This window comes from Phoca vitulina, unplaced genomic scaffold (assembly GCF_004348235.1).
Source record: "Phoca vitulina isolate PV1807 unplaced genomic scaffold, GSC_HSeal_1.0 scaffold17, whole genome shotgun sequence".
Lineage (NCBI taxonomy): Eukaryota > Metazoa > Chordata > Mammalia > Carnivora > Phocidae > Phoca > Phoca vitulina.
The window spans coordinates 251,463-268,442 of record NW_022589720.1 but is presented as its reverse complement, the minus strand read 5'-3'; the positions used below and the strand labels follow the sequence as shown (position 1 = coordinate 268,442).

The window sequence follows — 16,980 nt, the reverse complement described above, 5'->3', positions numbered from 1 at the left end:
TCCCCCAACCGTCAACATGAGGAGGAGAGGGACTGGCGGGTGAGGAGGAAGCGCCCAGCAAGCCCATGGCAAGCGCTCAGCCTTATCCCTCCTCCTCGCAACTTTTGGTGCCAGCATGTTTATTTTCACTTTTATTCTTGCCTTCTATCCAGTAGTAAAGGACTAGAAACACACACTAAAGGAAACACAGTTACTTCATTTGGAAAATCAAGTAGACATTTCTCTTTATGGTAAACATGATTTAACATGTGATTTATTTTATATCAATATTGCATATTTAATACAAACCACAGTATCAGAAATATATATGAAGGCTCTTTCTAAAGGCACTGAGAAAACGGTATTAAAAGTTTCATTAAAATGTATTCATTTTTAAAAAGTCAACAAGTCAGTCTAGATGTCCAAAACTTTTTTCCTCCAGTAGAAGCTGTAAAAATATAAAATGTAACTTGTGTTCATCTCCTCCTGTCCATCCATTCCCACATTACATTTGATTTTAATATTTTTTAGCTATATAAGCAAAAGCTATGAGATAATAAAAAAATACAAGCCTATAATTAGCACTGATAACGACATTTTAAAGCGGAAGTGACCACATCTGCACCTTCTACATTCCTTCATCTTCCCACACAATCCTTTTTAGGAGGGGCATGTACGGACTCAAGGACATTTTGCTGGTGTTGACCCGGAGTGTTCAAGGGGCCCAGGGGGATGATGGGCATCTCCGGAACACAAGACCCACAGAGCTGACTTCCAGGTGTCGAATTCTCTGTCAGCAAAGCAGGACCTGTCCACCTGCCAACTGCGCATCTGGCCGCCTGTGGGGAGGGGGCGGCATGGTGCCATGGTCCTCGTGGGCAGCGACAACTGTGTGCTTCGGAACGGCTGCTCCCTGAGGCTCTTGTCTGGAGCTCTTCTTTGGTTACACTGCGGCCTGGCTACCGTGTGCAAACACGCAATGATGTCTGAATTCCACCTTTTCCGTCCTGTGTTTTCCGGGTTGCACATTACATGCATGCAGTACTCCCTGTATGCTGGGCCCTGAGGTGGGGAAGGGCAGGCATTATACTTGGGGGAGCCCCAGTGCATCTCAGGACATGGTCCTGCAGCCAGCCTCGGCCCGATGTGTGACTTCTCCATGGATGAAGTGAGAGGGTTGGTGCCCTCATGGATGGGGACCCCAGGGAGGTGCACGGTCACATGTGGGACCTGGGTGCCGGGTTTAACCAGGAAGGAAGGAGGAGGATTCTGAGATTCCAGCCCGTGTCTCCGGCAGCAGAGGTGTGCTTGCTCAGCATGAGAACCATGTGAGGAGGGCCCGGGGCCAGCCCGAGGGCCCCAGCAGGCGTCCCCAGGTGGTTGTGCCACCATCATAACAGATGGGGGAGACTCTGGCAGTGAAGTGGGGATACTGCAGCACCAATGTCACCCTTTGCAAGGCCTCAGTGAGGTGAGTGGGGGAGAGGCTGCTGGGCTGGCCCCAGGGGACCACACCGCTCCCAACCCTGGGCTCCAGTGGGTGACCTTCTCAGTCAGTGCCAGGAGGAGGCCTTCAGCTCCTGCCATCCCGCAAGGGGGACCCTTCCACAAGGCTGGCAACCTGTGCAGGGGCACCCCAGCGTGTGCGCAAGTGTCCAGAAGACCCAGTCCTACCGGCCGAGCCCCGAGTTCTGACAAGGTGAATGTGCATGAACTCAGCTGAAGACTCATACTCCGAAGCCACAGAAGATGGAGAGACAGGCCCCACACTGGAGATCAGAATGTACCAATGGTGGAGCAGCAAGTCCTGGTCCGGGGGCTCCTGCCACCTCCCGAGACTCCCAGGTGGAGGTGACTTTAGGGACAGATGCTCTTGTCCCTGAGGAGCAGGAGCGGGTCCACCATGGGACAGGTGGGCTTGGCGGTGGCCTTCACAGCTGACGGCACACCCCACACCAAGTGCACTAGCGCGGGGCAGGGGGTCCATCTCTGGTGGTGACTGTGGGAGACTTCCACGTTCTGAGTTACGCCTTCACATCCAGGTCTTCTATGGTCAGAGTGTATGACCTTTACAGTTTTCCTAGAAAACATTTCCTGTCCGTCTTGTGTCTAATAATTCTTCCTTAGGCGGTGATTGGAATTCTCATCTGAAAACCGATACACAGCCCCCATGGACAACTTGACTTTCTACCTCTTTTCTCTACATTTTGTCCTTCTCTCTGCTTCCAAACCCAGACTCTATAAACTCGAGGTTCACCATGTACTGGAGACAGATTAGCATGAACCACCTTCAGAGGCCCATGAAAAATGCCAGACAGACTTCCAGGAGGAGCGGGACATTATCCTGTCCATTTGCACCTGGGCATGGCCTCAGACTCCGCTGTGGGGTTGAGAAGCATATGCTGCACATAGTAGAGAGGGCAGGACCCAGCACACACAGCCTCTATCCCTGGAACCGTCCAGATTCCTTCCATGAATGGGGGCATGGCACCTGTGGCTCAAGAGAATTAAATCCCTAATTCACACGCAGGGTGTGCAGCTGTCTGCAGTCCACTCCACAGAGGCGTCAATCCTCCGGGAAGTGGGCGTGTGGACCCCTGGGAACTACGGCATGACTGCCAGTCGGCCAGGAGCCCACTGCCTCTCAGAGTGGGGGATGCCCTGCCAGGCTGACTTGTCTCACTCCGGCCACTTTCTAAAAACTTTTAATCCTTCAAAGAGAAATACTGTCATACTTGAACAGACTTCAGACCACTTTGCACTGAAGAACTTGCATGACACTTTACAAAATACAGACTATGCCATTGCACACGCTGCCCACTCTTACCAGGGGACTGAACTCATGCAGCGGTGCGGAAGAAAGGCTCTGATCCTGCATGTGCCATCCCAGCTGAGCGGTGAGTCTGAGTGTGGACAGAGGCTAGCTTTTACAAACACCCCACTTTATGGCAGGAAAGCACACTCAGGCGCTTTGGGAGGCATCAGAGTTGCCACGGCACTTTTGGGGAACATTCCAGGCACCCCGCCCTGGCTGTGACTGGCCCATAGCGGTGAGTCCAGGGGCTCTCGTTTGACGATGGGCGCAGTCCCCGGAGCTCTGCAGTCACAGCCCAGTGCAGGGGGCTGGTGGCCCTGTGCACAGAAGTGGTGGGGACAATCTGGCTCAGGAAGGCCTTGCACACGCTCCAGACAGGCACAGTGTGCGGGGTGGAAGGGGGCCAGCTCCCTGCCAGGTCTGAGCGGAGCCCTGCCACTCGGGTGGGCCTCCAGCAAGCTGTGCCCCAGGTGTGGCGCACGCGGGTGGGACCTGGCTTCCGGCTCTGTCTTCAGGTGCATCCTGCTAGGGAACGTGACCAGCTGTCTCTGGGCCACACCACTGGCCCCCAGCCACACCTGGCTTGGGGACATGGAGTAGCCATCTGCCGCATCCTCAGACCCAGAGTCACTCTCCATCTTGATGGGCACATCAAGTGACAAGATGGGGTTGCACGGAGCTCCCGAGGCCATTGGCCCACCTCGAAACTTGGTGTCCTCGATGGAATGGCCCACTGCTGTGAGACGCTGCCCTCTGGGCTGAGGGAGCCCATTGTCCAGGCTCCCTTGGGGGAAGGGGCAGCTGGGTGGAGGGTGCACCTGGCTCTGATCGCTGTCCCGCAAAGCTCTGCTGGTGCGGCTGGTGTAGGCACTGGGAGAATGGCTTCCTGGGTGACAGCTGGGTGAATTCCTGAAAGCAGTTACCCCACCGGTGTGGACAGCACCCTGAACGCCTGGGCAGGGCATGCAGGAACCAAGGGACACAGCACGCATGGAGAACGGGTCACTCTTGCTGGGCTCCAGCTTCAGCTTGGTAACCCCATCCTGGCCATGTTTCCCTGTCATCCAGCTCAGGTGCTTCACAGGTCCCGGTGCCTCGAAGCAGCAACTGTATGCATGTATCTCCCTCCGCCCCCTGGCTCCCGAGGAGCCGCCGGGCACCCTCCCGTGCTCGTCTCCTGCCCTGTCCCTGCAGAGAGGAGACAGCCTGTCAGACAGAGCAGGGATCTGGTCATCTGACCCCCTTGGGTGGGGTCTCTAAGGGAAGGCATTAAGTTAGTATGATCCTGGCTGAACTTGCAAGTGTGGCTATGCGCTCCTGCCACCCCCGTTTTTAACACCCCAGCAGCCCTATGACCCTGGGGCCAGCATCCTCCTCGCCCGTAACTGACCCTCCCACTGCCTGCTGGACGCCCATGCAGAGCTCTGCGGGCCCAGGGGTGCGGTGGGGGTGCGGGGAGTGGCATGTGCGGGGAGGCATCTCCATGAGGCCCACGTCGTGCGTCAAGGGTCAGACACACCCCCAGAAGCAGGGGCAGATAGATACCCTTTCCGGCAGTTTCTACGAGCCGGCCTGTCACTGGCATGCATGCCGCTGTGCCCACAACACTTGAGATGACAGGGGAGGCAGTGCCCAGGAGGATGAGGTGGAGCCCTGCCACGCAGCCAGGCCGGTCCTCCAGGAGGAGACCTCCTGGTCAGGGCCGGCAGTGGGGGCTTGCGGGAGGAGGGAGAGGAGAGGGTTTCTGAGTGTGGGTGAGGGCAGGGGACAGGGTGGTCACCCAGGGTCCAGGCTTCAGGTGGAGCGTCCTGGCAGCCTTGGGCACAGCCCAGACGTGTAAGGACAGCTCCCGGGGTAGGATGCATGTTTGGGTGTGCTCCATGTGTACCCGCATGTTCCCCTAAGAGCCAGGCTCACCTGTCCCGGTCAAGGCCACCAGACCGGCAGCCAGTGGCTCTTCTCCTCCTCGAGCCAGCTGCGCCAGAGCACCACTTACCCTGCGGCCCCCTCAGGGTCAGAAACGAGGTCGGGGCCGTTTCTGAGGCACACACATGGGGCCCTGGCTGGAACCCGGGCCCAGCGTCCCGCATCCGCTTGTGTCCTGAGCACTGGAATGTTTTCTCCGTTGTTCCTCCCTGTGAGGATTTAGGGAGGGGTGCTCAGCACAGACACCCACACCCTCCAGCCTGGGTTTGGAGGAATGCACCACAGCGTTGGGGCAGGGAGAGCCCCAGAGGGACACAGACACATTTCACCCTTTTAAAACACAGGAGACAGGGGCGCCTGGGTGGCTCAGTTGGTTGAGCGACTGCCTTCGGCTCAGGTCATGATCCTGGAGTCCTGGGATCGAGTCCCACATCGGGCTCCCTGCTCAGCAGGGAGTCTGCTTCTCCCTCTGACCCTCCCCTCTCATGCTCTCTCTCATTCTCTCTCTCAAATAAATAAATAAAATCTTTAAAGAAAATAAAAATAAAAATAAAACACAGGAGACAGTGAATCTAGAAAAGTACCTGCAAAGTAACTGGGTTTCCCGTGGAATTCTGGTTCACATGGACTTGCAGCAGCTCTCGCTCTGTGAAGAACAGATAATAGGAAAATACATGTAGGTAAGTTTGTGCTGCTGGTAGAAACAGACACCGAGCTGGTGTCACTGTCATGCCCAGGAGAGAAGACGCTTTTTAATTTCTTACAGCTTGTAAGTCTTTCCTCAGCTACAGATCTGCTAAAAACTCCAATTCACATCACTTATCACGCCAATAAAAGGTTAATGAATTTGCTTCAGAAAGTAGACATACACATAAATGTTTTGGGTTTTTTTTGTTTTTTTCTGGATGCCCACAATGAAAATACAGTCAATTTTTGTGATTTCCACTAGTTTCATTCCATAAACTCACCCAGAACACTAAATTAGTGAAGAGTAAACCATCTTTCAAAGGGCAGCGAGCACACACACACACAGAAATCACAGAGCTTGTGACCTTAAATTCTAAGCAAACTCATCCTCATAGGTACTATTTCATTATTTTCAAAAGAAAGAAACAAGGCTTAAGTGACTTCCTTTAGGCCACCTCTCTAGCAGATGTCAGTGTTAGGACTCAAATCCAGGCCAACAAGCCTTAGAGTCAGAGCTCCCTATAGTGCATTCTGGTCCCTACCCATCCTCTGGTCGTATCTGTAAAGACCAGAGATGGGGGAGCAGGGATGGGGGAGCAGGGACAGGAGAGCAGGGATGGGGGAGCAGGGATGGGGGAGCAGGGACAGGGGAGCAGGGATGGGGGAGCAGGGACAGGGGAGCTGGGATGGGGGGAGCAGAGCCGGGTGGGGAGCAGGGACAGGGGAGCAGGGACGGGGGAGCAGGGATGGGGGAGCAGAGACAGGGGAGCAGGGATGGGGAGCAGGAACAGGGGAGCAGGGACAGGGGAGCAGGGATTGGGGAGTGGCGATAGGGGAGCAGGGACAGGAGAGCAGGGATGGGGAAGCAGGGATGGTGGAGCAGGGACGGGGGAGCAGGGATGGGGGAGCGGGGACAGGGGAGCAGCAGTGAGCGTGGCTGCTTTCTAAGGGGACTCTCACTCACTTTGTGTCCATAGAGGCTGAGACGTCCACCCTGTGCTTCACCCTCAAAAATGCGCTCTTCATTTTCACCTCCGCCACGGAGGGTAGGAGGACAGGCACCACAATGCAGAACAGTGAGAGCCGAGGGGGCAGGACAGTCCCCGACGGCGTTTTCCTCTTCTGTCCAAACAGGAATTTTAGTTTTCCTTGAAATTGCATCGTCTGGTGTTTTAAAGACAGAAATGAAGAAGCGTCCACAGAACAAATTAGCGACACCATCCAAGAATGCAGAACGCACATTCTCAGGATTAGAAACGTGGAGAAGAATCTTATCCTGAGTCACTAAGGAGACACAAACCAACAATTCGTCCATGCTTGGCCTACTGGGGATGTGGACCATCCCAGGGCCTTCAGAGGGATTCACAGTTTCTCTGCAGTTTCAGTAATATCTTTTAACTGATAGGCATGTGCTCAGGTGTGCACTCGTGGGTGTGCCGGTGTGGGAACCTCACACAGTGAGTGCTACTGTGCATGGACACGAGCAGATGGCAGAGCCATCAGCCACCCTTAATCTCGGAGGGCTGTTCCAGCTTTAACTCTCTATTTCAGAATTGTCATTTCTTCATTTATGATGATAAAGCTTAGGGACAACCTGATTTTATCTAGAGTATATAGTGTAATTTAGGAGTTTGTGATAAAAGAAAATAAAAGATCTTTCTACAGTAGAAAAGCTAATCTAAATTACTAAGTGCCTTCAGGGTATTCCTGCCCTTGATGAAAGAATGACCCCACAATGTGGCCCTCTCTCTCCTTATCCCTCCAATCCTCCATCCCCTCATCCACCCATTCATCCATCCCTTCATCCATCCATCCATCTACCCAGTCCCTCATTCATCCATCCATCCATCCATCCACCCATCTATCCCTCCATCCATCCATTTACCCCCATCCATCCCCCCATCCTCCCATCATCCATCTGTCCATCTCCCCATTTGTGTATGGATTTACTGAATGAACAAACATTTGCAAAACACCTACTGCTTGCCAGTCACATTCTTGGTGTGGAGAATTCAAGGTACACCCAGCTCTCCAGAGAAAAAAAGACCTGATTTGTAATGTTTGTCAATTTCTTTGGTGGAAATATTCCCATCATGGCTGATTTCAAGCTACCAACTAAATGTCAACAGGCCTCTAAATTCCTGATGTAACAATGGGTTCTCACAGGTGGCCTGAGCCGGTCTGGACAGGAGCACCACTTTGACCTGACTATGGAAAGAGGGTGGCTTCCACAGAGTCACAGGGGAATGCCAGGAAGAGCCATAAGTCATGTGCACTTGCCTGTTCCCAGTGCATTCCTTTTGAATGCCTAAGCCCTTTCTAGTGTGTGCAGTAACGAATTTCATGAATTAGTATAATCAAACATTTTCAGACAAATTTCTTTTGCTTGTTTCCTCTATTCAGTGCATTGTTTTTTACCATTTCATTTTAACCTATATTCTAATTTCTGTTTGATTGTATAGTAAAAATCCCTCCAACTTTATGTCATCTGAAAATAAGAATTTCCAATTTCCAGGAATTGGTTATCCAATTTTAAAAAGTGGACATTCCTTATAAGCCAATAAATAGTAACTATATTAGTTTTCATAAAATTTAGAACAAAATATTATCAAAATAAAAGACTTTATGGTCAACTAATCACCTAAATAAAAGATGAGCAATCATTGTATGCACGGTGGCAGCAGATCTGGGACCATAGTGCAAATAAAAAGCTATTTCTCTTGTGAAGGTCCTGGTGTGCACAGAAAGGCCTGCAGAAATACGCAGTGTGGGATGCCTCTGCTGTAGGGCTGAGCCTCCTGGGTCTTCAAAGCTGGTTCCAGAGACATTCCTACCATCACCCACCAGCAACCTTCTTCACTGTCCCCTTAAATCAGTAGAATAAATCCGGGGAACATGAAGCTGCCATTGTACTGCCAGATGGCTGAGGCCAAAATATTGCCGTAAATGACACATGACCACCAAGAGGCAGCCTGGAGTGATTTCCTAAGCTGCCATCACTCTGGGCAAATGTAGAGCAACCTGGCAGGTTGGATGGCCTGAGTGGGTGACACGGGACTCTGAAAGTGCAGCGTCTCCTCTGAGGACCTCCAGTTTGGAGAGGGGTCAGCCAGGTGAGGCTCAGGGAGCACATGTGGAGGCAGAGAGGGTCCTGAGTCCTGGGGAGAGTCCACAAGAACACCACAAGCTCAGCCCTCTCACACTGGTCAGGGTAGAACAGAAAATTGGGGAGGCTGGGTGAGGAGAGCTTCAGGAAGGACAGTACTGGGGTGCTGATATCTGGAAAGGGGCCTGGGTATGCAAAGGAGGACATTTTTGTATTTTGTTCTCTGCTCTTCTGAAATGACTGGATGTGTATTACATATGAGCAATGTTTTTATTAAAAAAAAATAAAAGACCCGCCAACAGGAAAGGGTTAATGGAAAGTACTGCCCACCCTGTGGGCAGATGAGGCCTCTCCCCACTGAGCCCCACCTGTGGTCTGATCTCAAGAGCCTGCTGCTCAGCCCAGGACCCTCAGATGACTTGGATGTGGAATGGCTTGGGGGTGCATTTCCCGAAAGCCGCTCAAAGAGCAGTAGGGAAGCTCTGGGGCTCGCGCTCTGCACGGTGCTGCACACAGCAGGCCCTGGGCTGGAAGAGGTCCGCATGAGTCAAGAAAATGGAGGGAAGCTCGCATGTAGGGGACAAGCCAGCAGGCAGGATACCCAAGGGCTCGTGTGCACAGGTGAGGGCCTCTTCCGCTCACGCTGGTCTGTGGGGGCTTCCCCAGGGCTCCCTGCTTTCAGAGCCACTTGGAAGACAATCCAGAGGAACGCCCACGGTCCTCTGCTCACTTTCCTCCAACACAGGCTGAGCACCTACTGGAGATCCCCAGCCCGGTCCAGCCCAGCGGAACACTGAGGGCGTATCCCTCCTGCGGACCCCAGCAGGACCCCAAGGTCAAGGTGAGAGAGAGACTCTTGAGGGGCCCACAGTCCAGGTGGGGCGGGGGAAGAGTGCACACATCCCGAGGGGCCGCCCGATGACAAGAGGCCTGGGAGTCCTGGGGTCAGGGGTCACGGTGTTGGTCTGCGGCCGCGGCACAGGAGGGCGGGGGGCGCCGCAGCGGCGGGGGCTCCGCAGAGCGGACCCCTCCCCACCCCCACCCCGACCCCGGGATGCGAGGCCCGCTGAGGTCTGGGTGGGCTGGGGTCCGCCCCTCCCGCCTCTCCCCAGGGGCCCTAAGAGGATGGGAGATGGAAACCCCAAGTGTCTGCTGGCAAGACAAGAGGTTAAACCCAACCGCCTGCGCAGAAGCGGGGGCGCACGCCAGGCTGCGGGGTGCGCCGGCCAAACGTCTCTGAGAGAGTCTCGATGGAGGTGCAACTAAGCAGACGAAACCGAGCGCAGACGTTCACGGGCGGCTCCGCTCCCGCCCCCGCCCCCGCCCCCGCTCCCGCCCCAGCTCAGACGTTCACGGGCGTCTCCGCCCCCGCCCCCGCCCCCGCTCCCGCCCCCGCCCCCGCCCCCGCTCCCGCAAACCCCTCCGCGCGCGGGGCGCCTCTGGCCGCCAGGGGGCGCGCACTCACCAGGAAGCCCGAGGTGCTGTCCAGCAGGCAGCGCACGCGGCACACGAAGCAGCGCGTCAGGAAGGCCGAGAAGTCCGTGGGCGAGCCCGCGCCTCCCTCCTGCGCGCGCAGCAGCCTCCCCAGCACGGCGTCCTCTGCGGCCGCCATGGCACCGGCGCGGGGGCGCGGCGGAGAGAGAGGCGGTGAGTGTGCTCTGAGGGGCTCGGGGCGTGCGCCCGGGGGCGAGCGCCCAGCGCGGAGGTGCGCGCCCCCGCCCGCCGGCCCGCCGGCCCGCCGCGTCCGCGGCCACACAGGGTCACACGCGGCCACACCTGTGGGCACACAGTCACGCACGCGTGCATACGGCCTCACACGTTCACACACGCGCGGTCACACACGCGGTCCTCCCACACCGCCACCCTCTGCCTGCGACCCACCCGCGCTGCCACCCCCCACAGCCCGCCTGACACCTACACACACACCCTGCCGCGTGCACACACGTTCGCACACGCACGCCTCCCACACCACCGCCCTCTGCGTGCCACCGTGCGCGCTGCCACCCCCCACACCCAGGCCACCTCACGAACCCCCTCCCACACACACAGCCCGCCTCACACACACCACACACACTTCCAAAATGACACACACACACATCCCAAGTCACAGAACCCCACCCCCCACACACACCACCCCATACACACCCCAACTCACATCCCACCACACACACACTCTACCACAGAGAGCCCACCTCACATACACACCACACACACACAGAGCCCACCACACACACCCCAACTCACATACACACCACCACATACACAGCCTGCCTCACACACACCCCAACTTATATACACATCTCCACACAGCCTGCCTCTCACACACGCACATACACACAAACATACCACCACACACACACAGCTCATCTCACACACAGCTCGCCTCACACACACCTCATCACACAGTCCTCCTCACACATAGCCTGCCTCACACCCACACACACCCCAACACTCACACCCCAACTCACACACACAGCCCCCACCACACACACACACAGCCTGCTTCACACAAACCCCCTCACACACACATACACACACCCCATCTCACACACACAGCACCTCACACACACCCACACCCCACCACACACATCCTACCATGCACACACACACCCCACACACCTTGCCTCACACATACTCCACATACCTCACCTCACAATACACCACATACACCCCATCTCACACACTCACACACACACCCTGCCTCACATACACACCAACTCACACACACATACCACCTCACACGTACACACTGCCAAACACACACACACACCCCACCTCACACACATGCTGCCACACATACACACCCCCTCTCACACACACACCCACCACGCATACACACACCATCACACATACATCCCATCATGCACACACACACCCTGCGTGCACACACACCCCACACATATCCTGCCACATGCATGCCCATACACACACCTGCCCCACCACATACCCTCACACACCCACTCCCTCCGTACACATGCCCTCCTTTACACATACACCTGTCCCACCACATGCACACACACATACCTGCCACACACACCCATCCCCCCATCCCCCACATGCCCCCACCACGTGCCTGCCCCGTCCCTTGCACGCACAGACACATGCATGTGTGTTCCACTGAGTGCCACTGGCATCTGTCTCTGCTCCCCACCCACCCTCATCCCGATAGAGATAGTTGCTCTGACAAATTTTGCCTGCATTGTTCTTTGCCCTTAAAAATACCATTTCAGTACAACTGCATGTAGGACTATGACTCTTGTCCAGTTTTGTTCTGAGCTTCATAAAATGATACTGAATATTAGCACCTGGGTTTTCTTTTTCACTCAGCTTTGTGAGGTAAATCATGCTGTTACCTGAGATTGTGGTAGAAGCTTTTCTTGAATCGTTTACAACTTTGGGGAAAGTGTGTGGAAGAGCTGGGACCCCCCCCCCCCCAGTGGACACCACCCCCTCCCCTTGATCTCCCGTCTGCTCCACTACCTCTCAGGGAGATGGGTGCTTGCCGCATATGTCGTATGGGGCAGGGGCCACAGACCTGGAGGAAACCCTTTGCAGGGGGCCTTGCCCACAAGGGGCAGCGTCTCTGAGCAGACAATAATCTTTAGGCCTTTTTTCAGGTAAATCTAATATGGGCCAAAGGAATTTCCTGGAAGATGTGCATCTTGAGGGGGAGTTTGCAAAATGAGAGACAAGTACCGTAGCTTCTTGTGAAGTGGTCTCATGCTGCAGCCAAGCCACATGCACTCAGGAGCCAGAGAGCTGAGTGGGGACCCCTGGAGAGGGGAGGGGTGTGTGGGAGGGGGTCCCCGAAGGAGAGAAATGTCAGGCACTGCATTCAATGTGAAGCAAAGGCAGATGAGAAAGCATGCTGGAAATTTCTCAGAGGCATCCACATGTTTACACGAACTGCTCCAAGTCTTGGTTAGACCCACAGAAGACCCAAAGACCCACCTGTCTCTGAGTGCGGGGGCTGCCCAAACAGCACCTGGGGAGGGTCCATGGCCCAGTGGAGCTGCCGGCAGAAGTCCTGGCGGTCATCCACGTGGATATAGTCGTAAATGTTTTGGTGCATCACATCCGTCTGCAACATTGCAACATTGTTTTAAACTAAGTGAATCTGCATGCTTTTTATTCCAGTGATTAATAATTGCAAAACCTGTCTCACTCACTGCCCTCTAAAGATGTCTCATGGGAAAGGTAGGAGTTTGGCATCTGACTCATGCGAGGCCCCCCAGCCCCCAGCCTCCCACTCACCCAGGCAGTGCTCTTGGGGGACAGAGCAGGAGGCTCAGAGACCAAACACCTTCTGGGTCCAAGATACTCACTTTTCTCCAGGACTCCGAGAGCTCATCAAGCTGTGTGTTTATGATGTGGGCACTTTTCGTCCTATCACAAAAGTTTATTAGGAAAGCATCCCTGAGAAGTGAGGTGGGAACTGCCAGGTGAGACCAGAGTCACAAGGTGAGACAGGAGCTGCCAGGTGAGCTGGGAACCATCAGAGCAGATGAGAGCCTGGCCAGGCCTCCTGGCCAGTGACTTCCTTCATCCCAGCACTTCCAGGCCTGGCTGCTGCTTCTTTCTACGATGCCACAAGGACCTGCTGGTCTCCCACCCTCTCTCTGGTCCTTTGTCCTCCCACCTACTTGAGCCCTGAACACAGAGGCCGACCCTCGAAGGCACCAGGTCTACACTGAGAAGCTGCACTTCAGGGCGCAGAGGCCACAACCGGGAGCTACAGAGACCGGTTTCCGAGGAACATGACTATTGCGATCGTCGGCAGAAGTGTTCTCAGAGGGCGGTGCACGTCTCCTCCTTACCTTCCCTTAACTGAAAGATGTCGCCCATTATCCACACTGAGAACCTGGCCCAACACCACCTGAATAACCTGCCAGGTGCCATTAGTGATCTCTTTGGAATGGGCCATTTCTAAGTTTGTGTCATTTCCCAACAGGATCATTACAATAATTAGATGGAGGGAAAGTTCCTGAAAAATCAAGACCAGAAATTGGTTACTTTTAAAGAAAGTAACTAGTAAACTCACCCAGACTGGATGAGACCTACCATGTTTTCAAGGAGTTGTACTCTTGCCTGTAACTCCATGGCTAGGGTTCATTGGGACCCCCAGATGTCAAACAAGATACAACAGCAGGAAGGTAGAGAAGGAACATAAGCATAACTTGAAAGCTGTACTACAATCACCAGTGCATTCCTTAGTTCAAAGAGACTATGTTTTCAGAGAAAGAAGTGGTCAGAGAGGTCAGAATGCTTGTTGTCCTTGGTCGTTGTCGTCTAGGGTCAGAGGCTCTGGACATGAACTTGGGGCCAATGGGCAGAAACCAACTCATAGTGAAAGTGGACGCACTAGGCTTTCCCTCCAGCTCAAGACCTGGTGGCTCCCCGCTCACCCCCTGCTCGTACCTCACCCGGCAGCCCTATGATCACGAGTGCCCTTCGCACAGGGACACTTTCCTAATAATAATAATACTGAGATTCAGTATGACATATAGGCTGAAAAGTGCCCAAATCAAAAGCATACAGTTGGAGGAGTGAGTTCTCAGTGTAACCAACACTCAGATCAGGAAACAGGACACGAAAGTTTCTCAGAGCCCCCCTTCCCTCCGAGGCGGCGGCCATGGTGCAGACGCCGCGTGCTGTAGGCTGGTTATGTTTGTAAATGGAACGCTGTTCTTCGATGTCTGTCCTCTTGTTCAACGTCACAATTGTAACGTTCACCCAGGCCATGTGTGTGGCAGCAGTTTCTCGTGCCCACAGGGTGAGTGTTTCCACCTGATTAACCCACTTGGCCCCTTCCACACGCCACTACTGTGTCTGAGTGCCTCTCTGTTGGGCGCACACCTGGGTGGGTCGGGGGTGGCAGAGGGCCAGCCTTAGTAGACGACACCAAGCACCTTTCCAGAGTGAGTGCACAAGTACGCCACTGCCACGGTGCGTGCCAGGCCAGTCGCTTTACATTCTGGCTGGCATGTAGCATTCCCAGCCTTCTTTATCTGAGCCGCTGGGGTGCATGTGTCACCGTTTCTCACTGTGGTTTTTTTCTCACTGCCTGTCATAAAGCCCAGTGAAACTGTGCATCTTCTCACATATTTATTGGTCTTCAAGTGCAAGTGTATGCATGTTACACATGTCATGTGGGTGTGCATGTGTTGCCTTTTTTTGTCCTTCCCCCAGTTCCATTGCTGATTTTCCTGTTCTTCAACTGCTCTGGACATGGGTCCCCTGCTGGGTGGGCTCTGCTGCCAACATCATCACTCCCTGGCCTGCCTTCCTGCTCTCTTAGTGGATCTAACACAGCCGATTCATCAGTCTTTCCTCATGGGTGGGGTCTTGCCCTCAGTATTCCTCACCGATCTCCTAACTCTGTCCTGAAGCTTCTAGAAACTTCTACCATCACCTGATATTTACTGTGCATGGTGTGAGGTAAGAATCAGGATTCATTTCTTTTCCATGTGGATCCAGTTCACCCAACTCCATTTGTTGACAAGACCACCATTTCCCCACCACCAGGCAGTGCCCCCTCTGTTATAACTCCCACACCCGTGCACACTGAGCTTCTGGAGAAGGAGATCTGAAGTGGTGGGGAATGCATTGCCCACCCCAGACAGATGAGCTCCTGGAGTGGCGGACTGAGGCCCTTCCTCCCCACCTTAGCCTTCTGCACGTGCTCTGAGCTTCCAGTTCTGTGAGTCTGTTCATCAACCTTTGTGCCAATCCCACACTGTCCCAGCAACTGGGTTTTACAGGAAGTCTTATGTCCAGCATTTAAGTCCCCAGTAATCACCACTCTTGCCCCCTTGTCCTCTCTGGATGGTCCTAGATAGTCTCAGCTCTCTGCATTCCCAAAAGCTTGTCCATTTCCACCTAGAAAAGCTGCTCGGTTTTTATGTGATTACCTCTGTAACATGATCTGACATCTTTATAATGATAATTGGAGCCCTCCAATTCACAAATATGGCATATCCTTCTGTTTGGTTCTTCTTTAAATTCTATAAATAATGTTTTATATTTTCTTGTGAGGTACTGCATACCACTTGATTGACTCATTACTGGGAATTCAGTGTTCTTCTATCCTGCTGTAGATGGATGGCATTTTCCCTTCTATAGTTTTGATGAAAGGAAAAGACCATGCTGACCTCTGAGCACGGGGCAGTCATAGTTCCCATGGTGACTTAATAAACAGGCACTGTCATTCAGTTATTCTCTTGTGAGCTTTAATGGGTGACCCCACACTTTGTAGAATCCCAGAAAGGTGGGTGTCCCTGGATGCCCTGTTCATGTCTCCCCACACCTTAGTTAATTAATGGAAGGGATGTGTAGAATTAACATGCAAGAGGGGATCTGTGGTTTAACCAAAACAGGAGACAGACCAACTGGGGGGGGGGGGCATAATAAAACTGGAAAAGATATTTCTGACTCAGACAAATTTGAAGACATATAAATGTGAGTATTTTTTAGGTTGGGGGAATAAAGGTATAATAATTAGTATGGCATGACTGACTGCCCTTAGTCTCCCTTAATCTCCCAGAGTCTGCTCCCTACAAAGCAAGGTCAAGAAAAATAAATGGTGGGGAAATGTGACAAGGAGTGGAGAGAGTAATATAGTAATTGTTCAAATAGTGGGGCAAAAAACAAATGGTGGAAAAACAAACACAGCTTTGATCAAGTAAAGCCAGCCTTTATTTTAGTTCTAAACCATCATTTACGGAGTTAAGAATAAAATTATTACTAACTTTTACAAACTTCATTCCAGCAGTTGTCATCTTTACTTTTTGTGCAAATTGTGTACCCATCTGTTACCTAGCCTGTGGGACTCTTAACTGCTCCAGTGCCCTCACCCTGGTTCACATGGGGACAGTTTGCCCCCAACTGCCGGTCTTTGAGGGAATGGACCACCCCTTGAATTAATAAATGTAGATGGCACCTAAAATATGCATCTAAAACCTACTTGTTCATCACAAAGACTCCTGAACCTGAACATACCAAAATAATCAGTTCCCGACTTTTGTTAAGTATTTTGCACAAGAAGCTCACAACAGCACAAAGCTGTTCTAATATTTTCCCGAAATATTTTGCATCGAGGCAATGCCTGATTTAATGGCATTTGGAAACAATTTCCTCATAATAAAAGGCAAAACTTTATTTTACGTCTAACACTTGGTGGAAAATAACCAAGCTCCAAGAAAATAGAGATTCCAGGGAGTAAGTTTAGACCTGGGACCAAAGCTGCTCCTCAGGACACTTGCATTTATTACCAAAGCCACCCCCAGATTCTGGCTGAAGGCAGGCAGCTCTGGATGTGTCTGGAGAATTCACAGGGCAATTCAGCAGACAGTGATAGGAGCTGAAGGGAATTCTGACCATGGAAAACGCGGACCAGACCATGTTTTCCTAGATTTGACCCTGCACATGCAATCAAAAAGACAAAAAAAAAAGGCTTCCTCATTTGGGG

The 16,980-nt window shown here is 53.1% G+C and overlaps 1 protein-coding gene across 1 annotated transcript in view; it reads right to left on the bottom strand.

Annotated features, from left to right (window-relative positions):
• Window positions 1-333: 333 nt before the first annotated feature.
• Window positions 334-16,980, bottom strand: part of AHRR (aryl-hydrocarbon receptor repressor) — a 78,622-nt gene continuing 61,975 nt past the window's right edge. The window contains exons 6-11 of the mRNA XM_032415300.1: window positions 12,465-12,594; window positions 9,979-10,112; window positions 6,372-6,571; window positions 5,305-5,366; window positions 4,791-4,929; window positions 334-3,982 (exon numbers count right to left, since the gene is read on the bottom strand). Of these exons, the coding sequence (XP_032271191.1) occupies window positions 2,923-3,982; window positions 4,791-4,929; window positions 5,305-5,366; window positions 6,372-6,571; window positions 9,979-10,112; window positions 12,465-12,594 (1,725 nt within the window). The 3' untranslated portion in view covers window positions 334-2,922. The remainder of the gene's footprint in view (window positions 3,983-4,790; window positions 4,930-5,304; window positions 5,367-6,371; window positions 6,572-9,978; window positions 10,113-12,464; window positions 12,595-16,980) is intronic.